The sequence below is a fragment of the Coregonus clupeaformis genome, chromosome 16 (genome assembly GCF_020615455.1).
Source record: "Coregonus clupeaformis isolate EN_2021a chromosome 16, ASM2061545v1, whole genome shotgun sequence".
NCBI lineage: Eukaryota > Metazoa > Chordata > Actinopteri > Salmoniformes > Salmonidae > Coregonus > Coregonus clupeaformis.
In genome coordinates, this window is record NC_059207.1 from 3,185,695 (window position 1) to 3,213,342 (window position 27,648).

The window sequence follows — 27,648 nt, forward strand, 5'->3', positions numbered from 1 at the left end:
TGAGGAGGAAGAGAGAGAGAGAGAGAGACCTCTCTTTCTCTATCTTTTTCTTCCACTCATCCACCTCTGCCTACCCACCTGTCAGTTTCTTTCTGTACCCTGTCTATTCGTCTACCCGGCTCCCCATTTCACCCTAATATCATCCCACCATCCCTCAGGGATGCAAACTGGTGAGGGCCCAAAAAGGTGCCAAAAAAGTTTTGAATGGAAAGCAAGAAAATGTGCTTATTATCAGAGTAGTGTTGTCACAATACAAACATTTGACTAACGATGCGATACCAGACTGTAAAAACCACTGGGGGGAAAATTAGCGTCCTGTTCGCCCTGACCCCCAGGACGCCTGTTCCCGATTTCTGCACATTCTAACACACGCACTCTACACAAAACACATTGTAATATTGTATTATTGTATATTTTATATTGTACATTTGTAATGATGGAGTAATATTGTATGACACAATTTCCACCACATGGCCTGAAATGGTTTCTCTTCGTAGCCCTCATACTTTCAATTTTTCCATTGTATTAATGATGTCAGATTTACTGATTTCCAAGTTTTTTCAAGATGAGTGATGAGAAGAGAATTGTCCAACCCATTGGGTTTCTCACTACACCCCCATATGCCATGTCTTGAAATATACAGACAGATGGATTAAATACTTCTGATAGCCAACTTTCTAGCTCCGCCCACAACTTCCGGACTTTATAGCGTTCCCAGAAAGCATGGATTATTGAGCCATTATTCGTTTTACACTTAAGACATGACTCCGCTGTTGTGCTATAGAATTTGTGAATTGTGTCTATTGTATAATAAGTTCTATACATTAGTTTATACTGGATTAAGAGATTTTCTGTTGGATATGCTCTCTGCAAGATTTTGTATATCTTCCCTATCATATGAACAACATTTTCTGACTCAAATAAGATTCCCTCAAGGCTGCTCTGATGTCCAAAAGATTTCAAATCAAAATGTTGTGATATGAAACTTTTAAGTTGCATGTATTTTAAACTATCAGTCCAAAATTACTTTTTAGTTCTGTCATGGAAATAAATGTATTTCCTGTTACCAAGTCATTTACTGTTTCTATGCCTTTAGTTTTCCATGTGGACCAATTTATCGGTGAATTCTGAAAAGCTATCCAAGGATTGTTCCAAAGAGGTGTGTTGTATTTTCTTCCATATTGTTACAGTGTTCTTAACTATGAAGTTGTTCATGTTCTTAGCTTTGTCCTTTGAAAATAGACACATAAAAATATTCTGGAGATGAGCATGCGCATCTTAACTACAGTATATGTCGCAAGTAAAAGTCTTGGGTAGCGAGTTGATACAATTCCAGGTCTGGAAGGTTAAAAACCTCAGATTCTATTTTTATTCTATTCCTATTTATTTCATTTGCCCATATAAACTCTGTTATGACCGAGTATACTTTTTTAAAGAATGTCTTCGGTGGGGTAATTAGTATTACCGGAAATACATACAAAAACTTTGGCAGCCATGTCATTCTAAAGAGGTTTATTCTACCTGTAAGAGTTATGGGAAGATTATACCATTAGATCTGCTTTCATATTGTTGAGTAATGGAATTAAGTTATCTTAATATATTTGTTGTTTGTTGTCACTTATTAAGCATCCTAATGACAGTGGTGTAAAGTACTTAAGTAAAAATACTTTAAAGTACTACTTAAGTAGTTTTTTGGGGTATCTGTACTTTAATTACTATTTATATTTTTGACAACTTTTACTTCTACTTCAATAATGTACTTTTTACTCCATACATTTCCCCTAACACCCAGAAGTACTCGTACATTTTGAATGCTTAGCAGGACAGGAAAATGGTCCACTTCACACACTTATCAAGAGAACATCCCAGGTCATCTCTACTGCCTCTGATCTGACGGACTCACTAAACAAAAATGCTTTGTTTGTAAATGATGTCTGAGTGTTGGAGCGTATATTTAAAACCAAATTCTCTTTGACTTCTACTGAAGTAGTATTTTACAGGATGACTTTCAGTTTTACTTGAGTGATTTTCTATTAAGGTATCTTTACTTTTACTCAAGTATGACAATTGGGTACTTTTCCCACCACTGCCTAATAATGTAGGCTGTTGTTTTGTTTTGTTGTGACGTAATTATTTAAATCCTATTTGGACCCCAGGAAGAGTAGAAGTTACATTGGAAGCTGCTAATGGGGATCCTAATAAATACTAAATACTGCTCCCAACTTAGAAAAGGAGCACCAGAAAAATAGGTCGTTTTTTCATTAAGATATAGCTTAGAATTTCATTCTTCCTGTGCCATACAAATTTGTGCATAGCCTTTTGGTCAATAATATAATAAAATATGCCATTTAGCAGACGCTTTTATCCAAAGCGACTTACAGTCGTGCGTGCATACATTTTTGTGTATGGGTGGTCCCGGGGATCGAACCCACTACCTTGGCGTTACAAGCGCCGTGCTCTACCAGCTGAGCTACAGAGGACCACAAGTTACCAGGTTGTTAACTAGCTAGGTAACATGACTATAAAAGGTTGTTTCTTATCAAACCAAAAATGTGCGACCCACAAGTAGTTTAAAATGGCCCAAAACGTGCTTTCTGAAATTATATAACGTGTGATTCTGGCGGTAGAAACAAGTGTATTAACAGTGTCTGCACACCCCATTTCGCCATCACGGCTAAAAAACTGATGGAGATGCACAGAAAGAGCACATTTCTCACTCCTCTCTATCTACAGTTGAAGTCGGAAGTTTACATACACTTAGGTTGGAGTCATTAAAACATATTTTTCAACCACTCCACACATTTCTTGTTAACAAACTATAGTTTTGGCAAGTTGGTTAGGACATCTACTTTGTGCATGACACAAGTAATTTTTCCAATAATTGTTTACAGACAGATTATTTCACTTATAATTCACTGTATCACAATTCCAGTGGGTCAGAAGTTGACTGTGCCTTTAAACAGCTTGGAAAATTCCAGAAAATGATGTCATGGCTTTAGAAGCTTTTGATAGGCTAATTGACATCATTTGAGTCAATTGGAGGTGTACCTGTGGATGTATTTCAAGGCCTACCTTCAAACTCAGTGCCTCATTGCTTGACATCATGGGAAAATCAAAAGAAATCAGCCAAGACCTCAGAAATAAAATTGTAGACCTCCACAAGTCTGGTTCATCATTGGGAGCAATTTCCAAAAGCCTGAAGGTACCACGTTCATCTGTACAAACAATAGTACGCAAGTATAAACACCATGGGACCACACAGCCGTCATATCGCTAAGGAAGGGTTAGTTTCCCACGGGGGGCCAGTATGAAAATGTATGCACTCACTAACTGTAAGTCGCTCTGGATAAGAGCGTCTGCTAAATGACTAAAATGTAAATGTAAATTGTAAATGAAGGAGACGCGTTCTGTCTCCTAGAGATGAACGTACTTTGGTGTGAAAAGTGCAAATCAATCCCAGAACAGCAAAGGACCTTGTGAAGATGCTGGAGGAAACAGGTACAAAAGTATCTATATCCACAGTAAAACAAGTCCTTTATCGACATAATCTGAAAGGCCGCACAGCAAGGAAGAAGCCATTGCTCCAAAACCACCATAAAAAAGCCAGACTACGGTTTGCAACTGCACATGGGGACAAAGATCGTACTTTATGGAGAAATGTCCTCTGGTCTGATGAAACAAAAATAGAACTGTTTGGCCATAATGACCATCGTTATGTTTGGAGGAAAAAGGGGGTTGCTTGCAAGCCAAAGAACACCATCCCAACCGTGAAGAACGGGGGTGGCAGCATCATGCTGTGGGGGTGCTTTGCTGCAGGAGGGACTGGTGCACTTCAGAAAATAGATGGCATCATGAGGAAGGAAAATAATGTGGATATATTGAAGCAACATCTCAAGACATCAGTCAGGAAGTTAAAGCTTGGTCGCAAATGGCTCTTCCAAATGGACAATGACCCCAAGCATACTTCCAAAGTTGTGGCAAAATGGCTTAAGGACAAGAAAGTCAAGGTACTGGAGTGGCCATCACAAAGCCCTGACCTCAATCCTATAGAACATTTGTGAGCAGAACTGAAAAAGCCTGTGCGAGCAAGGAGGCCTACAAACCTGACTCAGTTACACCATAAACTTCTGACCCACTGGGAATGTGATGAAATAAATAAAAGCTGAAATAAATCATTCTCTCTACTATTATTCTGACATTTCACATTCTTAAAATAAAGTTGTGATCCTAACTGACCTAAAACAGGGAATTTTTACTAGGATTAAATGTCAGGAATTTTGAAAAACTGAGTTTAAATATATTTGGCTAAGGTGTATGTAAACTTCCGACTTCAACTCTATCTCTGTTATTCCTCCCCTCTCTCTCTCTCTCTCCCGCCCCCCTTCTCCCCTCCTCTCTCCCTCGCTCTCCTTCTCCCCCCCTTCTTTCTCTCTCTCTCTCTCTCGCTCGCTCTCTCTCTTTCCCCCTCCTTCTACCCCCATCTCTCTCTCTCTCGCTCCTTCCTTCCCCCCCCCCACCCATCTCTCTCCGCGGTGCATGTGTCTCCGTTAGCAGTGACTTGGCTGTGTCTCACTGGTGGGCGAGAGAAGCTGACATGACACCTGGAGAGAGATGGGGGAGGAGAGAGAGAGAGAGAGAGGCTGCTACCGCTTTTATTCCTGACACATCTCAACCTCCACTTCTCACCATCCTCCAATTTTAGACACGCTCACACCCATAGACACAAATATACTGTAGACATACACAGACACACACAGAGACAAATATACTGTAGACATACACTGAGTGTACAAAACATTGAGTGTACAAAACATTAGGAACACCTGCTCTTTCCATGACATAGACTGGCCAGGTGAATCCAGGTGAAAGCTATGATCCCTTATTGATCTCTTATTGATGTCACTTGTTAAATCCACTTCAATCAGTGTAGATGAAGGGGAGGAGACAGGTTAAAGAAGGATTTTCAAGACTTGAGACAATTGAGACATGAATTGTGTATGTGTGGCATTCAGAGGGTGAATGGGCAAGACAAAATATTTAAGTGCCTTTGAACGGGGTATGGTAGTAGGTGCAAGGTACACTTGTTTGTGTCAAGAACTGCAACGTTATTAGCATGTTTTAACCACTCCAATGTAATTGGTAGATTATCAGACACTCAAGAAGGTCTGATTTCATTATTACTGAAACAGGATACAAGTCGAAAATATAAAGATCCAGTCCATTAAAAAAATTGGAGGCCCCTTACACTTCAGTGTTGTGATGCAAAATGTATAGCGCATTGAATTAAAAAGGTATTGTCGGACATTATTCATTCCAATCAGACACGTTTTTTACATGGACGATACATTGGAGATAATACACTGCTCAAAAAAATAAAGGGAACACTTAAACAACACATCCTAGATCTGAATGAATGAAATAATCTTATTAAATACTTTTTTCTTTACATAGTTGAATGTGCTAACAACAAAATCACACAAAAATTATCAATGGATATCAAATTTATCAACCCATGGAGGTCTGGATTTGGAGTCACCCTCAAAATTAAAGTGGAAAACCAAACTACAGGCTGATCCAACTTTGATGTAATGTCCTTAAAACAAGTCAAAATGAGGCTCAGTAGTGTGTGTGGCCTCCACGTGCCTGTATGACCTCCCTACAACGCCTGGGCATGCTCCTGATGAGGTGGCGGATGGTCTCCTGAGGGATCTCCTCCCAGACCTGGACTAAAGCATCCGCCAACTCCTGGACAGTCTGTGGTGCAACGTGGCGTTGGTGGATGGAGCGGGACATGATGTCCCAGATGTGCTCAATTGGATTCAGGTCTGGGGAACAGGGCGGGCCAGTCCATAGCATCAATGCCTTCCTCTTGCAGGAACTGCTGACACACTCCAGCCACATGAGGTCTAGCATTGTCTTGCATTAGGAGGAACCCAGGGCCAACCGCACCAGCATATGGTCTCACAAGGGGTCTGAGGATCTCATCTCGGTACCTAATGGCAGTCAGGCTACAGTGGGGAGAACAAGTATTTGATACACTGCCGATTTTGCAGGTTTTCCTACTTACAAAGCATGTAGAGGTCTGTCATTTTTATCATAGGTACACTTCAACTGTGAGAGACGGAATCTAAAACAAAAATCCAGAAAATCACATTGTATGATTTTAAAGTAATTAATTTGCATTTTATTGCATGACATAAGTATTTGATCACCTACCAACCAGTAAGAATTCCGGCTCTCATAGACCTGTTAGTTTTTCTTTAAGAAGCCCTCCTGTTCTCCACTCATTACCTGCATTAACTGCACCTGTTTGAACTCGTTACCTGTATAAAAAACACCTGTCCACACACTCAATCAAACAGACTCCAACCTCTCCACAATGGCCAAGACCAGAGAGCTGTGTAAGGACATCAGGGATAAAATTGTAGACCTGCACAAGGCTGGGATGGGCTACATGACAATAGGCAAGCAGCTTGGTGAGAAGGCAACAACTGTTGGCGCAATTATTAGAAAATGGAAGAAGTTCAAGATGACGGTCAATCACCCTCGGTCTGGGGCTCCATGCAAGATCTCACCTCGTGGGGCATCAATGATCATGAGGAAGGTGAGGGATCAGCCCAGAACTACACGGCAGGACCTGGTCAATGACCTGAAGAGAGCTGGGACCACAGTCTCAAAGAAAACCATTAGTAACACACTATGCCGTCATGGATTAAAATCCTGCAGCGCATGCAAGGTCCCCCTGCTCAAGCCAGCGCATGTCCAGGCCCGTCTGAAGTTTGCCAATGACCATCTGGATGATCCAGAGGAGGAATGGGAGAAGGTCATGTGGTCTGATGAGACAAAAATATAGCTTTTTGGTCTAAACTCCACTCGCCGTGTTTGGAGGAAGAAGAAGGATGAGTACAACCCCAAGAACACCATCCCAACCGTGAAGCATGGATGTGGAAACATCATTCTTTGGGGATGCTTTTCTGCAAGGGGGACAGGACGACTGCACCATATTGAGGGGAGGATGGATGGGGCCATGTATCGCGAGATCTTAGCCAACAACCTCCTTCCCTCAGTAAGAGCATTGAAGATGGGTCATGGCTGGGTCTTCCAGCATGACAACGACCCGAAACACACAGCCAGGGCAACTAAGGAGTGGCTCCGTAAGAAGCATCTCAAGGTCCTGGAGTGACCTAGCCAGTCTCCAGACCTGAACCCAATAGAAAATCTTTGGAGGGAGCTGAAAGTCCGTATTGCCCAGCGACAGCCCCCGAAACCTGAAGGATCTGGAGAAGGTCTGTATGGAGGAGTGGGCCAAAATCCCTGCTGCAGTGTGTGCAAACCTGGTCAAGACCTACAGGAAACGTATGATCTCTGTAATTGCAAACAAAGGTTTCTGTACCAAATATTAAGTTCTGCTTTTCTGATGTATCAAATACTTATGTCATGCAATAAAATGCAAATTAATTACTTAAAAATCATACAATGTGATTTTCTGGATTTTTGTTTTAGATTCCGTCTCTCACAGTTGAAGTGTACCTATGATAAATATTACAGACCTCTACATGCTTTGTAAGTAGGAAAACCTGCAAAATCGGCAGTGTATCAAATACTTGTTCTCCCCACTGTATGTATATATATAGATATATATTTGCAAGGAAAAAAACATATGGGGGATTGGAAGTGATGCAGATCATTACATTGATGGAAGTCACAATCTATCTGCAATTTTAAAGCTGATCTACCCCCTAAAAAAAAGAATTTTAAAAAAAAAAGAAAGAAAGAAAAGAACTGCAATGCTGCTGGGTTTTTCAAGCTCAACAGTTTCCCGTGGTCCACCACCCAAAGGATTTCCAGCCAACTTGACACAACTGTGGGAAGCATTGGAGTCAACATGGGCCAGCATCCCTGTGGAATGCTTTCGACACCTTGTAGAGTCCATGCCCCAACTAATTAAGGCTGTTCTGTGGGCAAAAGGGGCTGCAACTCAACATCAGGAAGTTGTTCCTAATGTTTTGTACACTCAGTGTACACACATTCACAGATACACACACAGACACAAATATACTGTAGACAATGACATCAGGGTTGGGGTTAATTCCACAAATTAAATTATAATTCAATCCAAACTCTTTCCCTTTAAATTCCATTTAATTCAATCCAAATTCCAAATCAGTCTTTGAATTCAGAGATAATTAAATTCCTCTCAATTGCAATGTTAGGTAAATTCAAAAAATCCAATTCCCAATGACATATTATCCCCAACAATTCCACAAATTCAAATTCTATTCGCTCAGACTTTCAGGCTGATCATTTCACTGTTCAGCCAGCCTAGCTATACTGAAAATATAGAAATAGATTTTTTTTTAAATCCAGCAGTCAATTCTTTATACTAAAGTGCATTAAACTCATTAACTGGGATTTTTTTTACAATTCCAATTCAAACAGTACAAACAGTCTAGTTCCAATTCAATTACAATTCCATACCTTTAAGATTGTTGAAATTCCAATTTAATTCAATGTAAATCCTCCACTTCATGAGTGATTGGAATTTCTAATTCAATTTGGAAGTGACCCCAACCCTGGTAGACATACACACATACACAGAAACATGCTACACTAATGAATACAAAGTGTGACCTACTCAACAAACATTCTCACACAACACACATACAAATAAATCAACAGTATCAGGGATTACAAACATCCCCATACATATAATAAATGGAGGGTGAGAAAGGAAAACCCTGAGAACAGTGGTAAAGAAACATTTTAACCCTAATAATGAAAAAGCATTCCTTTCCCAGTGTTTTTGGCTTGTTTGTCTGCACACTGTTCATGACCCTGAGTATGTCATCTAGACTACTACACAACAATGTCTTCAGTTTCAAACGTACTGGCTCTTCAACAAAGGCCACAAGCTATCTCTGTTTACATTAAAGCTGTCTACATTAAAGCTACAGTAATGTGCCATTGATTGACCTGTAACTGATAAGCCATTTAGAGTGACATTATATTATAGATACACAGGTTATAAATTAGTCTTGAGGTCTTTGCTTATCATAACCCTCAAAGCTCTGTATATCATCTTTGGTATAATCCTCCCAGCTTGCACATTTGGTTTCTTGGAAGTTGTGAGAACGTGTGTTTTTGGTTTCAGAACATTCCAGACTGTTCTGGGAACGTTTGTTTTTAGGTTGCAGGGAGGTTCTGAGAACTCTGGTTCCTTGACAGTTTTACTGGGAGGTTTTAATATAAACGTTGTGAAAGATTTATGGTTATTATTGTACGTTTTCTTAACACTCTAATAACGAAATGTCTAGGTTTTTGAATAACTTTCACTGAATGTTTCAATAATACTTTTAATAGCACTGCTAGCTTATTTTAGGTTAACTTCTTTTAACTCCAAGCACAGAAAGGACAAAAGGAATTTCACTTGCTTAGGCATTACTCCTTCAAACACATTTTTTATTGTGACACGGCATCAGTGAGATTCAAACCTAGCATGACATGTTTTTCTACGCATACAAAGCTGCTCATTTTTAGTCTATTCAAACAGACCCCATTTCAAAGGAAAAAAGCATTCATTAAAGATCAGGTGTGGCCAATTAGTGGGTGCGGCCAAAAACACCTGAACACACCTAAATGTAACCATGTGTGTTTTTTTTTGTCAAGTTCCTTAAATGTGCTGAGAATGTTCTAAAACCAAGCAACTATCCTGCACCATTCCCAGAACGCTGTGGGAAGGTTGCATGCAAAATAACCATAGGACAACCACTCTCTATAAGAAACACATTTTGTGCTAGCTGGGCTCTCTTTTCGCCTCGTTCTTTATCTCCCTCGTCTCTCTCTCGCTCTCTCTCTCTCTCTTCTCTGTCCCTTGTGCCTTGAGGCCAGTAAATGTGACTTAATACCACACTGAAACACAGACTAATACAATAATAATGTTAGAATAATTAATACATCTACACACACACTAGAACAGCCCTAAGGCGTTGCATTCTATCACATTGAAACATTACGTTCTCTTGTTTATTTCTGTTGTGGTGGTTCTTTTCGCATGTTCTAGTTAGATTCATTTCCATATTAGGCTACTGTATAATATGGATGCTGTTCATAACTGTATCTGATGGAGAAAAACAACCTCCCCAATCAGCCAATTACCATCCTCACTGACTGGGAACATATGGAAGTTATGGTTCAATTAGGCTGGGGGTAAAAATAATCTAATCCATAAAATAGGTAAAGTAAATTAGGACAACTTTCCAATTAAGGACAAATCTGTGACTTGAGGGTTGGGATATTATGAGCTGCTGCAGGGAGGATGGAGCCACACTGAGACTGTGTCCTTGTTTATGTCCTGCTAACACGTGTTTGTCTGTGCGTGTGTGCGTGTGTGTTAAGGTCCTGCTCTGCTAACATGCAGAGCTGTGAGTAGGTTCTGATTCTGAACTGTGAGTGTATCTATGTGGGGAGGATCGGTGTGTGAGTGTGTGTGTGTGCGTCTGTGTTTTTTTGTGTGTACGTGTGTGTGTGTGTGTGTGTACTGTGTGTGTTCTGGGAAAAGCCATGCGTTTGAAGGGTTTTCTAATGCATTTAGAATGATGATTTTGATCTGACTAATGCTCACCAAAGCCCCTGCTTGTTGAGGGAGGTGTTCAGTTGGCAGACGACTGAGCACGCATCTCTCCTTTTTGTTTCAGACAAGCCACAACTAGCTACATTATCCTGTGCCACACTAACTGCATCCAATGGTTGTTGTCAGCAACCGCATCCCAAAAAGCCAGTCTTTACAGGTATTTTTTATCCTCTGTATTTTAGTAGGAATTTCAGGGCTTGACATTCAGGTACATTTACCAGTGGCACACTGGGCCAGTACCAAGTGAAAACTACTGGCCCGAATGAGAAAATTACTGGCCCGGGCTCACAGGAAAGCAAGTTCTGCAAGCAGAATTTCAATCGTGGGTGATTTCATGTTTCATTTGCAGTCTGGGCAAATACCTTATAGCCAACCATAAAATCTGATATTTACACTGATTGTTTGGAAAACCAAAATAAAAAAACATCCCCCCCCCCAATGATGACATACAGTGGCTTGCGAAAGTATTCACCCCCTTTGGCATTTTTCCTATTTTGTTGCCTTACAACCTGGAATTAAAATGGATTTTTTGGGGGTTTGTATCATTTGATTTACACATCATGCCTAACACTTTAAGATGCAAAATATTTTTTCTTGTGAAACAAACAACAAATAAGACAAAAAAACGGAAAATCTTGAGCTTGCATAACTATTAACCCCCCCCACCAACCTTTTGCAGCTGCAAGTCTCTTGGGGTAAGCCACTGGGATTTTTGCCCATTCTTCAAGGCAAAACTGCTCCAGCTCCTTCAAGTTGGATGGGTTTCGCTGGTGTACAGCAATATTTAAGTCATACCACAGATTCTCAATTGGATTGAGGTCTGGGCTTTGACTAGGCCATTCCAAGACATTTAAATGTTTCCCCTTAAACCACTCGAGTGTTGCTTTAGCAGTATGCTTAGGGTCATTGTCCTGCTGGAAGGTGAACCTCCGTCCCAGTCTCAAATCGCTGGAAGACTGAAACAGGTTCCCCTCAAGAATTTCCCTGTATTTAGCGCCATCCATCATTCCTTCAATTCTGACCAGTTTCCCAGTCCCTGCCAATGAAAAACATCCCCACAGCATGATGCTGCCACCACCATGCTTCACTGTGGAGATGGTGTTCTCGGGGTGATGAGAGGTGTTGGGTTTGCGCCAGATATAGCGTTTTCCTTGATGGCCAAAAAGCTCAATTTTAGTCTCATCTTACCAGAGTACCTTCTTCCATATGTTTGGGAGTCTCCCACATGCCTTTTGGCGAACGTGTTTGCTTATTTTTTTCTTTAAGCAATGGCTTTTTTCTGGCCACTCTTCCATAAAGCCCAGCTCTGTGGAGTGTACAGTTTAAAGTGGTCCTATGGACAGATACTCCAATCTCCGCTGTGGAGCTTTGCAGCTCCTTCAGGGTTATCTTTGGTCTCTTTGTTGCCTCTCTGATTAATGCCCTCCTTGCCTGGTCCGTGAGTTTTGGTGGGCAGCCCTCTCTTGGCAGGTTTGTTGTGGTGCCATATTCTTTCCATTTTTTTTATAATGGATTTAATGGTGCTCCGTGGGATGTTCAAAGTTTCTGATATTTTTTTATAACCCAACCCTGATCTGTACTTCTCCACAACTTTGTCCCTGACCTGTTTGGAGAGCTCCTTGGTCTTCGTGGTGCCGCTTGCTTGGTGGTGCCCCTTGCTTAGTGGTGTTGCAGACTCTGGGGCCTTTCAGAACAGGTGTATATATACTGAGATCATGTGACACTTAGATTGCACACAGGTGGACTTTATTTAACTAATTATGTGACTTCTGAAGGTAATTGGTTGCACCAGATCTTATTTACGGGCTTCATAGCAAAGGGGGTGAAAACATATGCACACACCACTTTTCCGAATTTTATGAAACAAGTTATTTTTTTCATTTCACTTCACCAATTTGGACTATTTTGTGTATGTCCATTACATGAAATCCAAATAAAAATCCATTTAAATTACAGGTTGTAATGCAACAAAATAGGAAAAACGCCAAGTGGGATGAATACTTTTGCAAGGCACTGTATAGCCTTAACATATTAAAATGTTAGAAATGTAATATTCCCCTCCAGAAATGAGCCCAATAAGATGAAAAGCAATATCTTTAGGGCCTGTACATGGTCCATATTATCAGGCAGGTGTGCTATTTTAGCAATAAGCATGATCACCTGTCTGATGCAGCATGGTGGCTACATGGCTGAAGCATGATCACCTGTCTGATGCAGCATGGTGGCTACATGGCTGAAGCATGATCACCTGTCTGATGCAGCATGGTGGCTACATGGCTGAAGCATGATACCTGTCGAGGCATGGTGGCTACATGGCTGAAGCATGATCACTGTCTAATGCAGCATGGTGGCTACATGGCTGAAGCATGATCACTGTCTGATGCAGCATGGTGGCTGGTGAAGCATGATCCTGTCTAGCAGTGTGGCTACATGGCTGAAGCATGATCACCTGTCTGATGCAGCATGGTGGCTACATGGCTGAAGCATGATCACCTGTCTAATGCAGCATGGTGGCTACATGGCTGAAGCATGATCACCTGTCTGATGCAGCATGGTGGTTACATGGCTGAAGCATGGGGTTGTTCCTCTGCATTGTTTACCACAATGGGCTAACCATTATGATGGCGCCGGAGAGGATGGCTGCCGTTTTACAGCCCTCTAACCAATTGTACTATTATGTGTGTTTTTTCGCATTATTTGTAATTTATTCTGTACATAATGTTTCTGTCATCGTCTCTTATTACCAAAAAGAGCTTCTGGATAGGAGTGGGCGATATACCGGTTTGATAGTAAAAACCGGTATTGTGCCGCGCCATGATATGGATTTAGCAATATCATGGATACCGCGATTTATTCAGAATTCATAAATTCGAATTTTGCATCAATATTTTTTGTTCCAAATTTCAACTGAGTGATAGTACTAAGTAGCTACATCTTTTTTTTTTTTTTTTATCCAACCTTTCTTGGTTCTTACGAATAAAAGAATGTATGTTAATATGTTGACCTATTTTTATGAGCGCACGTCGCATGCACTTGTTGCACGCATGTAGTGCTAGCAACAAAGAAGTGTGCAGGCAGCTGCAGTTAGGAGGCAGGTTAACTATTGGGGGAAAACTTTACAATCCAGGATGAGCGAAAACACAGAAATTGATGTTGCTCAAGAGCAGGAGGATAAATTGGTTAAGAAGAAAGGGGCACCTCTGTTGTTTGGAACTGGTTTGGCTTTAAAATCTCCGACCCCGACCAAAACACTACCCTATGCAAGTTGTGTCGTCGTGTTGTCTTAGCAAAAGGTGGAAACACGACCAACCTGTTCAATCACTTAAAAAAACATACATGTCCGTGAGTATGAACAATGCACCAGAATGCGTGAGACAGTAAGCCCAGGAGCTCGCTCGAAGACAAGCCAGACTCGCACTCAACAATCAATTATATCATCATTTGCTGCCGGTACTTGCTATGAGAAGACGAGCAAAAAATGGATAGACATCACAGCTGCGATTACAAATCACATAGCGAAGGACATGGTACCGATTCAAACTGTGGAGAAAGAGGGGTTCAGAAAGTTGATTCAAACTCTGGACCCAAGATATGAGATCCCGAGCCGCAAATATTTTAGCCAAAAATGCCTGCCACAGCTTTACACAGAATGCTGGGACAGAGTTTACAGTGAGATAAATAACATTCCATTCTTCTCCACTACTGCCGATCTATGGTCAAGTCGTACCACAGAACCTTATATAAGCCTCACAATCCATTACATAGACGGTGACTGGAAACTGAAAAGTAAGTGCCTACAGACGTCTTATTTCCCAGACGACCACACCGGGAAATAATTGCAGGTGGGCTGAGGGACATACTGTCGTCCTGGGGATTAAAAGAGTCGCGTCAAGTTTGTATGACGACCGACAGCCGGATCGAACATGATCAAGGCATTGCAGCTGAACAAGTGGGCAAACCTTGGATGTTTCGGACACAGGCTGCACAATGCTATTGGTAAGTTTCAGGACTGTAGCCTAGGCCTACCCTGTATGATGCTTATTATTAAGAAAAAATACAGCTCACATCAGCCATGTACCGTAGGCTAAATCTAAGCACATCAGATTTGTAAAATGTGTAACAGTTGAATGTAAATGCCGTAAATCCTCAAACAAAGATTAAAAGTTATATTGTATTGTGATTTCTATATAAAAATGCATTATTATTAATTATTATTGTATTGTGATTCGATTATTTTTCACCCTATTATTTTGATTTCTTATTCCCAATTTCCAGAGAGGAGTGTCCAAAACGCTCCCGGGCCACAGGGGTGTGCGATTTCCCGGGCCACAGGGGTTTGCAAAAAGGTGGTTAGCACGTTCTCATACAGCTGGAAAAAGCAGAAGGCCCTGATGACAGCACAGAATGAACTAAGCCTGCCCCTGCACAAGCTCATCACAGAATCTCCGACAAGGTGGGGATCTCGTCTGAAAATGATGGAAAGAGTCCTGGAGCAGGAAAAGGCCATTACACAGGTCCTGGCAGGGGACAAAAAGACACGGCACCTTGTACCTACCTGGCAAGACATCCAGGTCTTGGAATCAGTCACAGCAGCACTGAAGCCACTCCAGGACTTTACAGATGCCCTGTCAGGAGAAGCGTATGTGAGCGTGTCCTATTTGAAGCCTGTCATCAATCTGTTAAATGCAGAGGTTCTAAATCTGAGCAAGGACGATACAGAACTGACCAAAGAGATCAAGATCAAGGTTCTTGATTACTTGAATAACAAGTACACTGACCCTGCAACAGATGAGCTGCTCTCCATGGCTACCTTTCTAGATCCAAGGTTCAAGACCAGGTACATGTCCGCTGAGAAACTGGAGGACATTAAGGTATTTATTCATTTGTTCTTGTTTTATTGCTTCAAATGTAAAGCACTTTGGGCTGCATTTTATGTATGAAAGGTGCTATACAAATAAAGTTTAATTATTTTCATTTTTTAAGGTGAGAGCTGCCTCAGAGACCGAAGCCCTCCTGGTGGAGAACACAGCCCTGGGAAAATCGTCTCTTGCAGAGGATCACACTGACAGGGAGAAAGAAGCTTCCACTGCTCATCAATCAGGCAAGAAGCCCAAGAAGAGCCTTGGGAGCTTCTTTTAAGCAGACCAGCAGTGCACCTGCCTCATGTTCAGAGAGGCAGATCATTGAGCAATAGCTGAATAGCTACATTCTGGCAACGGCAGCAGACAGCGAGTCTGATCCTTTGGAGTGGTGGCGATTTCACGGATCTAATTTTCCACGTGTGAGTTGTCTGGCAAAGAAATACTTATGCATCCCTGCCACAAGTGCCCCCTCTGAGAGGGCATTCAGCACTGGGGGCAATGTGGTGACATGTCACAGGGCAGCACTAAAGCCAGAAACAGTCAACATGCTGGTATTCCTGGCACGGAACTTGTGAAGAAAGTTCTAGTGAAGATTTGTTGATATTGTTGATAATTGATGGTTGAGGCTTGAAAGGTTTAGTTTCAAACGGTTAGTTTTTTACATATCTACGGACCGTAGCCAAAACAAACACACGTATTTGAATTTGTAATTACCTTATTTTCTTTATCTCCTGTTATTTTTTATTTAATTTTACTTAATATCTAATTTATATATATATATATATATATATAGGCCTACCTACCTCATGTTTACGGAATGCATGTTTGCACAATACAAATAAAAACTTTTCAGGTCCATACGGTCCAATGCCTCACTCTTTCTGGTTATATAAGGTTCAAATACATATTTTTCCTTAACTAATATAATTTAACCAAGAAGGGATATTAAAATGTGATTCATATTTTTTTACGTCATATATCGTGATATCATATCGATATCGTCTGGACAGTGGAAAATATCGTGATATGAATTTTAGCTCATATCGCCCACCCCTACTTCTGGATATCAGGACAGCGATTATTCACCTTGTATTGGACGAAGATTTTTTCCTCAACGAGTCGGACGCGAAGGATATCCTACAGAGACCCGCCAAGGCCCAAATCCCCGTCATTCGCAGGAGAAAGAGACTGAGATATCGTGGTGTATGTCGGGGTGCCTTGTAAGGATCCGACGGCGAGCGACTAACCTGCCTCTTCCATCATCCTATTAGCCAATGTTCAATCATTTGAAAATAAATTAGATGACCTAAGATTACGGTTATCCTACCAACGGGACATTAAAAACTGTAATATGTTTCATCGTGGCTGAACGACGACATGGACAACATACAGCTGATGGGATATACGCTACATCGGCAGGATAGAACGGCTGACTCCGGTAAGACAAGGGGTGGCGGTCTGTGTATATTTGTAAACAACAGCTGGTGCACAAAATAAAAAACTAAGAAAGTCTCGAGGTTTTGCTCGCCTGAGGTAGAGTATCTTATGATAAGCTATAGACCACACTATTTACCAAGAGAGTTTTCATCTATATTTTTCATAGCTGTCTATTTACCACCACAAACCATTAAGCATTAAGATTGCACTCAATGAGCTGTATATGGCCATAAGTAAACAGGAAAACGCTCATCCAGAGGCAGCGCTCCTAGTGGCCGGGGACTTTAATGCAGGGAAACAAATCCGTTCTACCTAATTTCTACCAGCATGTTAAATGTGCAACCAGAGGAAAAAAAACTCTAGACCACCTTTACTCCACACACAGAGACGCATACAAAGCTCTCCCTCGCCCTCCATTTGGCAAATCTGACCATAACTCTATCCTCCTGATTCCTGCTTATAAACAAAAACTAAAGCAGGAAGCACCAGTGACTCGGTTAATAAAAAAGTGGTCAGATGACACTTATGCTAAGCTACAGGACTGTTTTGCTAGCACAGACTGGAACATGTTCCGGGATTCTTCAGATAGCATTGAGGAGTACACCACATCAGTCACTGGCTTCATCAATAAGTGCATCGCTGACGTCGTCCCCACAGTGACCGTACGTACATACCCCAACCTATATACCCCAACCAGAAGCCAGGCAACATCCGCACTGAGCTAAAGGGTAGAGCTGCCGCTTTCAAGGTGCGGGACTCTAACCCGGCAAAGAGTCAATACAGGACTAAGATTGAATCGTACTACACCGGCTCTGACGCTCGTCAGATGTGGCAGGGCTTGAAAACTATTACAGACTACAAAGGGAAGCACAGCCGCGAGCTGCCCAGTGACACAAGCCTACCAGACGAGCTAAACCACTTCTATGCTCGCTTCGAGGCAAGCAACACTGAAGCATGCATGAGAGCACCAGCTGTTCCGGATGACTATGTGATCACGCTCTCCGTAGCCGATGTGAGTAAGACTTTTAAGCAGGTCAACATTCACAAGGCCGCAGGGCCAGACGGATTACCAGGACGTGTACTCCGAGCATGTGCTGACCAACTGGCAAGTGTCTTCACTGACATTTTCAACATGTCCCTGACTGAGTCTGTAATACCAACATGTTTCAAGCAGACCACCATAGTCCCCGTGCCCAAGGACACTAAGATAACCTGCCTAAATGACTACCGACCCATAGCACTGACGTCTGTAGCCATGAAGTGCCTTGAAAGGCTGGTCATGGCTCACATCAACACCATTATCCCAGAAACCCTAGACCCACTCCAATTTGCATACCGCCCCAACAGATCCACAGATGATGCAATCTCTATTGCACTCCACACTGCCCTTTCCCACCTGGACAAGAGGAACACCTACGTGAGAATGCTATTCATTGACTACAGCTCAGCGTTCAACACCATAGTGCCCTCAAAGCTCATCACTAAGCTAAGGATCCTGGGACTAAACACCACCCTCTGCAACTGGATCCTGGACTTCCTAACAGGCCGCCCCCAGGTGGTAAGGGTAGGTAGCAACACATCTGCCACGCTGATCCTCAACACGGGGGCCCCTCAGGGGTGCGTGCTCAGTCTCCTCCTGTACTCCCTGTTCACCCATGACTGCATGGCCAGGCACGACTCCAACACCATCATTAAGTTTGCCGACGACACAACAGTGGTAGGCCTGATCACCGACAACGATGAGACAGCCTATAGGGAGGAGGTCAGAGACCTGGCCGTGTGGTGCCAGGATAACAACCTCTCCCTCAATGTGACCAAGACAAAGGAGATGATTGTGGACTACAGGAAAAAAAAAGAGGACTGAGCACGCCCCCATTCTCATCGACGGGGCTGTAGTGGAACAGGTTGAGAGCTTCAAGTTCCTTGGTGTCCACATCACCAACGAACTATCATGGTCCAAACACACCAAGACAGTCGTGAAGAGGGCACGACAAAGCCTATTCCCCCTCAGGAGACTGAAAAGATTTGGCATGGGTCCTCAGATCCTCAAAGAGTTCTACAGCTGCACCATCGAGAGCATACTGACTGGTTGCATCACCGCCTGGTATGGCAATTGCTCGGCCTCCGACCGCAAGGCACTACAGAGGGTAGTGCGTACGGCCCAGTACATCACTGGGGCCAAGCTTCCTGCCATCCAGGACCTCTATACCAGGCGGTGTCAGAGGAAGGCCCTCAAAATTGTCAAAGACTCCAGCCATCCTAGTCATAGACTGTTCTCTCTGCTACCGCACGGCAAGCGGTACCGGAGCGCCAAGTCTAGGTCCAAAAGGCTTCTCAACAGCTTCTATCCCCAAGCCATAAGACTCCTGAACAGCTAATCATGGCTACCCGGACTATTTGCACTGCCCCCCCAAAACACCCCATCTTTTTACGCTGCTGCTACTCTGTTAATTATTTATGCATAGTCACTTTAACTCTACCCACATGTACATATTACCTCAACTACCTCAACTAGCCGGTGCCCCCGCACATTGACTCTGCACCAGTACCCCCCTGTATATAGCCTCCCTACTGTTATTTTATTTTACTTCTGCTCTTTTTTTCTCAACACTTTTTTGTTGTTGTTGTTTTATTTTACCTTTTTAGTAAAAAAAATAAATGCATTGTTGGTTAAGGGCTGTAAGTAAGCATTTAACGGTAATGTCTACACCTGTTGTATTCGGTGTATGTGGCAAATAAAATTTGAATTGATTTGATTAGCTAGATCACAGACTCTAAATATGATCTTGTTGATGGTTTAATGTCCTAAAAAAAAAACTCCCAGTGGCACCAAAAAAATCATGTGATTTTTACAGTGTTTATAAATACAGTGTAATTGTGTGAACTTTACAGTGAATATAGGCCTACCGTTTATGCATTCCAATGGCCGATGCGCTTCCCGCTGACTTTTTATAAATGGTCATGCCAGATACTAGGATTGTAAAACGCTGCCAATTGCGCAAAAAATTGGTGTTGACAAATAAATCATACAGCTGTAAAGCTGGGATCCTGCTCTTTTCAATAACTGTCGTCAAAACTGTTGTCTTTTCCCGAGATTGCATTTAGGAATGTTGCGGAGTGACTGGGCTTATTAAAACACGTTTCTTTCCACGCAGCAAAGCAACCAGCTGTGTGAGGAGTTGCGCGCGCTTACCACCCGACAGTTGATATTCAGCTAATTAATAAACGGCATAGCTCATTAACTGCTTCGGGAATTAATATGGTTTTTAAACAATTATATAGACTACAGAATAGCATTATTACAATATTCTGTATTTATTCCTGTATTTAACTTACCCAGCAAGTGATTTGTGTAAATAATATTCATGTCTTGACAAGCAAGCAGCTCCTTAGCGTAGGCCTAAGTAAATCTTTCTTTGCTAGTTATGTCATCGCTGTGTCTGATATGAAAAAAGACTGAAAAGCAGGTGGAGGTCCTTTTGAATGCACATGCCGATGTTCAACTCTGAACTGATGAGCTTCCCGCCTCCGCTGAGACGGGTCTGGCGCGAGTATCCAGGATGTAGCCTCGGAAACCGAATGCTGGTTGATAACAAGTGTGAAGCATCAGACGTCGGGAAGATTGTGAAGGATGAAATACAAATATATTTTTTTTTTCTGTTTTGGAGTTGTACTGGCCCAAGTGGGCCATATGAAAGTTTGTTTAACTGGCCCGGTGAGCTCGGCAGAAGTTGCCGGGCCAACGGGCAGCCCAGAATGACGAGCCCTGAATTTCACAAGGGGGAATATTTTTTTGTTCAGCTCGGGCAAAACGCAAAGAGGCAAGTAACCTTTTCATTGAGGCCTTGTTACTGGGGTGACATGCATCTCTCTGACCCCTGACCTTTAACTCTGTGACTTTTGACCCCTCTTTCCCTCCCCTGCGGGGGCAGACTGACTTACCTCAGCCTGTGGTGGCCCTTGTCTTTGTAAGGTGCGATGTCCAGGGACGTCTCTTCCCATGTCATGGAGATGCCCTCCAGCGACTGGAAGGAGAAGAGAAAAAAAGTCAACGTTTGAATGCTAATGTTAACAGACGGAACTGATCTCAAGTGCAAATTCTGAGAGGCGCTGGAGGGCGCGTGTGTGCGTGTGTGTATGCGACCGTGTGCGTGTGCGTGTGCTTGTGTGTTGCGGGTGATCTGATCTGCACCCCTTCTTTTATGATGATTTCTGAATCAGCAGCAGCTTGAAGCAGCTCTTAAGACAGGAAACCATTGATCTTGGCAGGTACCTACAGTGAGAGGCATTACATGGCCATGGTGTCTCTACCCATTTTATTTTCTCCCTCCCTCTCTCTCTCTCTCTTTTTTCTCTCCCTCTCCTCCTCCATGACTTCTCAATGAACCGCGTTGGGGTTTGAGGGGCTAGGAGGGCTTGGAGGGAGGGCAAGGGGGCTATTTCAAATGCCTCTGTTCCCTGGCGGCCGATGGTATTCACACACCATATCTGTGTTGATGTAACCTCTGTGAGAGGGGAGCGCTGTGTCTGGGAATTCATAGGGTTAAAGGCTGCTGGGGGGAGGGAAGGGAGGAATAGAGAGAGAAAGAAAGAGGGGGGAGAGGGAGAGACCGAGAGAGAGACCCTCAGAGATGCTTACACAGCACAAACAGATCTGGGACCAGGCTAACTTAACCCCTTATGGTTCTTAGTTAAGACTGTACTTGGGGGTTATAATCAGGTTTGGGGTCAATTCCAATTTAATTCAGTCACAAATTGACTTAATAGAAATGGAAGTGACCCCAACTACCCTGGTTATAAGAGCAGATGTACACTGCACCTGTGGGCCATTCATCATTCTAACACTATACTGACCTTACTGAATGCTTTGATATGCTGTGATCACAGATGAGGTGCCATTACACTCCCTGAAGACTTCCAAGATCAGGAGTGAGTAATTACATTTGGACCTTTGTCCCTTATAACCAAAGCAAAAGGCTCCGATGACTGAACCTTCAGACCCTAGAGGCTGAGAGATGCTGGGACTGGGAGTCCATGATTAACGTGCTATTGAAAAGACGACACTTTGCTGTTAATCCTGTACAGTAGGTACGAGAGAGAGGGAGAGAGAGAGGGAGGTAGAGAGAGGGAGAGAGAGGTAGGGAACGAGAGAGAGTGAGAGAAAGGGAGAGAGAGTGTAAAGGAGAAGGGTCTGACTCTGACCTGTTCTATGGAGAGCTCTTTGCTGGCGGCTCCGGATATCTCAGAGATCTTGTCAGCGTGCTGCTCCAAGCCCAGGGCCACGATCTTCTCCAGGGTGAACTCTGGACTGGTGTGGTCGAACGACCGCTGAACCTCGTGGCAGATCTGCTTCCAGTGCCTGGCAACAACAAGCACGAACAGTCACCAGCTCAACAGGACACACACTGTAGAGTATGAAGGTAGAGGAGTGGGGAGGAAAGAGCGTATTGAAGGGATGGATGTTTAAATGTATGTGTATTGGGTGTTTTTATTTTATTTTTTATTACTTTTGTATATTATTATTTATGTATTTTTATTTGCTGTTTAATATTCCAACCACTGATATATGGTTGAAAGGTGCTGTCCTGTTTGCTGTCTTGTTGGTTATGTTTTTGTTGTTATTAGTGTTATGTAATGGTGTAATGTCATATTGATAAAAAATGTATAAGAAACTTTATTGACAAAAATAAGAAATGACTGGTAGAGACCAGATTTACCAATGTTTGATGTTTGATGTCATTTTCTTGGATTACTTTTGGGATCATACCACAGGTCCAATGTTCCTATCAAGTTGGGTAGTTATATTATATTGTATTCAATCTTGTCTGTGTGAAGTGAGGCTTACAGTTATAAAAACATGGAGGGTGTGGTACCATCATGTAACTGGATATTATGGATGCAGTCCTATAACTTTAGTGGGTCAAAGCACTGACTGTCATGGTGATTGATAATATTGACACATTGAAGGAGGAGTATTAATGGAAGAGGAGGAGGGAGAAGGAGGAAGAGGATAGATAAGGAATATGTGCCAGAAGTCAGCCTCTGGCTATGTTCTGCCATTTAATCACAGCTTGGATTCCTCTCACTAGGAAACCCCTTAGAGACCCACAGCACCACGGTACCTTAGCACCACTTGACTTTAACCCCAAGACACCTGCCCTTCCTTAACTACAGACCAGACCAGACACACAACCCAACCCAACCCAACCCCACCATCTTGCTCTCTCTACCTCCCTCTCATCCCTCGCGCTCTCCTCCTCCCATCTCTCTCTCTCTCTCTCTCTCTCTCTCTCTCTCTCTCTCTCTCTCTCTCTCTCTTCTTCTCTCTCTCTCTCTCTCTCTCTCTCTCTCTCTCTCTCTCTCTCTCTCTCTCTCTCTCTCTCTCTCTCTCTCTCTCTCTCTCTCTCTCTCTCTCTCTCTCTCTCTCTCTCTCTCTCTCTCTCTCTACAATAGAAAATGTGTTTTCTCTTTCTGTCTTTTCTCGTTTTCAGCTTTTTTTCTCTCTCTCCGTCAGATGTAATCCTCTGTTTATTTTCTTCTATTCCCCAGAGCGCGGCCCAGTCAGGAAGGATCTTTCAGAAGGTTACATCAGTGCCGATAGGCCACAACGTTATCTCGGAAATCTCTCTCTCTCTACGTCCCTCTCTCTCTCTCCCTCTCCCTGTCTTTAGGTTCCCTGTCAAAACATTCCGGATCGAGCTGGATGGATGGGAAGTTGGGAACGTTGTTTTGGGAACGCCACAACCAATCAGAGGGGGGCTGATGGGAGGAAGTGAAGTCGTGACTAGGACCCCAAAACACCCGCCCTTCCTTAACTACAGACCAGACCAGACACACAACCCAACCCAACCCCACCATCTTGCACTCAGATCTCTTTCTCTCCTTTAGGAGGAACTGATGTCCTGTAGAACCTCCAGGAAAGTGAGTGAAAAAAAATTGGGGGAGCCCAGTGAGTGTTTACAATCCTCCAGGCAGGGACTGGCGCCAGCCCCCTTGGCTCAGTGTGAGGATAGGAACTGGGGAAGGGACGGAGAAAAAAGATTGAGGTGTCACGACTTCCTCCGAAGCTGCCTCCCCTCCTTGTTCAGGCAGGCTTCGGCGTTCGGCGTCACCGGCCTTCTAGCCACTGCCGCTCCATATCTCATCATTCCATTTGTCTTGTCTTGTCAATTACACACACCTGGTTCATATTCCCCTCATTAGTACGTGTATAAGTGTTCCTTCTGCCCCCCTTGTCCTTGTGGGTGATTGTTCATTGTGAGGATTAGTAGCTCGGTTGAGCTCAGTATTTTGTATTGCCAGGGTATTTTCCCCGTGTGCATGTTTGTTCCAGTGCGCCTGTTTTGCACACTGGACTGGTTTACGCTATCCTGCATAACAATGTATTACGGAATAAACTCTGTATACTGTGATTTACCCTCCTGCGCCTGACTCCTTCAAATCACGCATCACATGGGGAAGAACTGGGTAATTGGGGAAGAGCTGAAGGCTTAGAAATCCACAGGTAGGTATAGACATCTTGTAGAAAACCCTGCTGAGTTTTTGACATTATTGTACAGAGAAGCACAACCTTGGGGGGGAGAATACTGTACTGAACTGTATGAGGCGATGTGTTTACTTTACATTTACATTTGAGTTATTTAGCAGATGCTCTTCTCCTAACTGCTGTAGTGTATTTGAGGTTCAAAGTACAGTGAGGAGAATGAGTGCTATGGGAGGAGCAGACTGCACTGTCTGTGTATGAGAATGTAAGTGGACTTCTACACAGTATTTGAGGTGAGGACTGTCAGCAGGACATATTATTCTCTCCTGGCCTTACCTGTCCCTCATGGCTGGGTTCCTCAGGTCAGAGATGAGGGGGATGGTTCTCTTGAACTGGTCAATCCTGTTCTTAGAGAAGTCAACTATCTCCCACTGCTTATCCTGCAGGCACACAACAACAACAACACTGCAAAAGTTTACTACATAACAAAATACAAAGTCTACTTCATGACCAAAATTGCACAACAAATGCAAGGGACCTGTTTGGTGTCATTCTGAATCAACAAGCAGTTTTGGACTTTGATAGCGCATGAGGGAAAAGTACAGTACCATGCAGAGTACTTTGATAGAACCAATGATGTGTATAAACCCTGGATGACTAACAGGGGGCGCTGTATTGAAACCAGGAAGCTATAGAAATGAATTAATTCATGTCTACATTTGTTTTTGACACATTTATTCTATTACAGACACCTTAGTGCATACTTTTAAATTATATTATGTGAGTTCAACATAAAAAATATATATATATTTAAACATTTTCCTTAAAGTATATATCTTTTTTTTGTATTAATGTTACTGTCCCAACTACAACAAAAAAATATTTAAATACATATAATTTTGTCCTTGAAACATTTAATTGAAATACTGTAGAATTCCATTAATTCCAATATGGCCGACCGGTGGCTTCAAAGCCTCTCAACGGCCAATACATAGCATTACCAATCCAGAGTAGATCATTGGAAAGAACATAGAGTAGAATAATTGACATGTGTACTGTAGCTGTGGTAGACAGACACTGACCTTCAGTTCCCTGCTGAGTTTGTGTAGTTTCTTGAACATGGCCTGGGCGGTGTTCTCCATGCTCTCTGTCTGCAGGGTGACAAACTGACCCGCCTTCCACTCATCCCAGTGGGCATCCCACTGCTGGGTGATCTCCCACACCTGCTGCAGGTAGTCTAGGTCCTATAACACAACACAGCACATACGCACATCACCTTTACAGCGCAATGCACATCCTACCACGATCCTACCTTGTGACTTCAGAAGGTGGAGGGGCTTATCTATAAAACATCCGATTGTTTGGTCCTCCTTCCTCTCTACATGAATGGAAAAATAAATGGGGAAATCCCTTGTCACCTCATCTATGTAATGTGCGACCATGCACCCCTCTCATAGTGGGCCTTCTCTACAGTACCTTCTCCAGGGTCTGTACATCTTTAGAGGAGGGCTGTTCTATCTTGAAGATGCCCAGGCCGTGGCGGATGGATCCCTCCTCCCCCTTCAGCGTGTCCAGCTGGCCTCTCAGCGCTGCTACCTTCTCCAGGGCCAACTCACACGTCACCACACTACCAAACGGACCTGCAGTACAGTACACACAGTACATACATGAATACATGATCCCTTATAATGTGTATACTTTGCATACATACATACATATACAGCACAGTACACACACAACTGCACACACGTGAGAGATACTGATACATGCAAACTGTAAGCAGAGCTGTTAATTCAACTGCAGTAAACGTGACAATGTATAATACTGTCTGTAGTAACCTTGAGCAGATTTCACTGTAGAGAAACAGTGTGATTGTCTCAGCGATGGTAATCTGTGCTGTTTAACTCAACAGCGTGTGGTAAAGGGAAGTAGAGAAGAAGTGTTTCTCCCTCTGTGTCATTCATGTTGTTTCACAGCTTCAGCCCAGAGGTCAGTGTGTCACGACTTAACCCCCTGAGGAAGGGATGGATGAAGAAGGGGGAAGGTGAGAAGAGGAGAGAGAAAAGGAAAATAAAGAGCAGGAGGGAGGTTGAGAGAGAGGAGGAAGGAGGACAGAGATAAAATAAAGAGCAGGAGGGAGGTTGAGAGAGAGAAGGAAGGAGGGGAGAGATAAAATAAAGAGCAGGAGGGAGGTCGAGAGAGAGGAGGAGAAAAAGGGGAGTTGTGAACCCCTGTGAGAGGGTTGGTTGGGTTCCCAGGTCCCCCAGGCCCCCGAACTCCCATGACCCCACACACACTGCCCTCCAGTCCCAGCCCAACTCTCAGGCCCCATCCCCAGTCCCAGCCCAACTCTCAGGCCCCATCCCCAGTCCCAGCCCAACTCTCAGGCCCCATCCCCAGTCCCAGCCCAACTCTCAGACCCCATCCCCATCCCCATCCCCAGACCAACTCCCAGGCCCATCCCCAGCCCAGCCCAACTCAGGCCCAGCCCCATCCCCAGCTCAACTCAGCCCCATCCCCAGCCCAACTCAGGCCCCATCTACACCCCAACTCCCAGGCCCAGCCCCCACCCCAACTCCCAGGCTGTCAGAGGCAGACCCACCACCACCACCAGCACTGTACCACAGCCTCTTATCTGCATTCAATTAGGCCTTTCATTGGCCGACTGCCTGCTGCTATTGTTACAGCCATGATGGTACTAGTAGTGACTGGAGTTGTAATGAGGGAATAACTGATTCTATAATCCTCACTAGACTGGAGAGCTCTCTATACTATACGTGTTGCATTGGGCTGGTGCGGGTCCCAGATCTGTTTGTGCTGTCTTGTCGACTCAACAGGTCTGGGATCAGGCTAGTGTTGAGGTACGTACTAAGGCTATGGGAGAATTTGATGGACTTTATTCATTGACTATTCACAGACTGAGATTGTCTCTGTATAAAACCATCAGACCAGTTCATTCTCTTCTCTTTGACTGTGATGTGCCCTTCACACAGAGAATGAATATGATGTGGCTGACCCAATTGACTGGGATATTATCGTGTGTGTCGTGTGTGTGTGTGTGTGTACTGTGCTATTATTGTAGAATGTGGTGTGTGTGTGTATGTGTGCTCGCGTCTGTGTACTGTGCTATTATTGTAGAGTGAATGTGTGTGTGTGTGTGTGCGTGTGTGTGGAGGTGGTCTGGACCTGAATACTAATGTCCCAGAGAACAAAGGCTGCCTGCTGGCCTCATTAAC

At 43.3% G+C, this 27,648-nt stretch overlaps 1 protein-coding gene across 2 annotated transcripts in view; it reads right to left on the reverse strand.

Annotated features, from left to right (window-relative positions):
- dnah2 (dynein, axonemal, heavy chain 2) overlaps nt 1-27,648 on the reverse strand; it is a 224,362-nt gene that overhangs the window by 124,612 nt on the left and 72,102 nt on the right. For both annotated transcript variants that reach the window (XM_045225583.1, XM_045225582.1), the window contains exons 24-28: nt 25,889-26,052; nt 25,495-25,656; nt 24,749-24,852; nt 22,132-22,288; nt 20,872-20,954 (exon numbers count right to left, since the gene is read on the reverse strand). In XM_045225583.1, the coding sequence (XP_045081518.1) occupies nt 20,872-20,954; nt 22,132-22,288; nt 24,749-24,852; nt 25,495-25,656; nt 25,889-26,052 (670 nt within the window). The remainder of the gene's footprint in view (nt 1-20,871; nt 20,955-22,131; nt 22,289-24,748; nt 24,853-25,494; nt 25,657-25,888; nt 26,053-27,648) is intronic.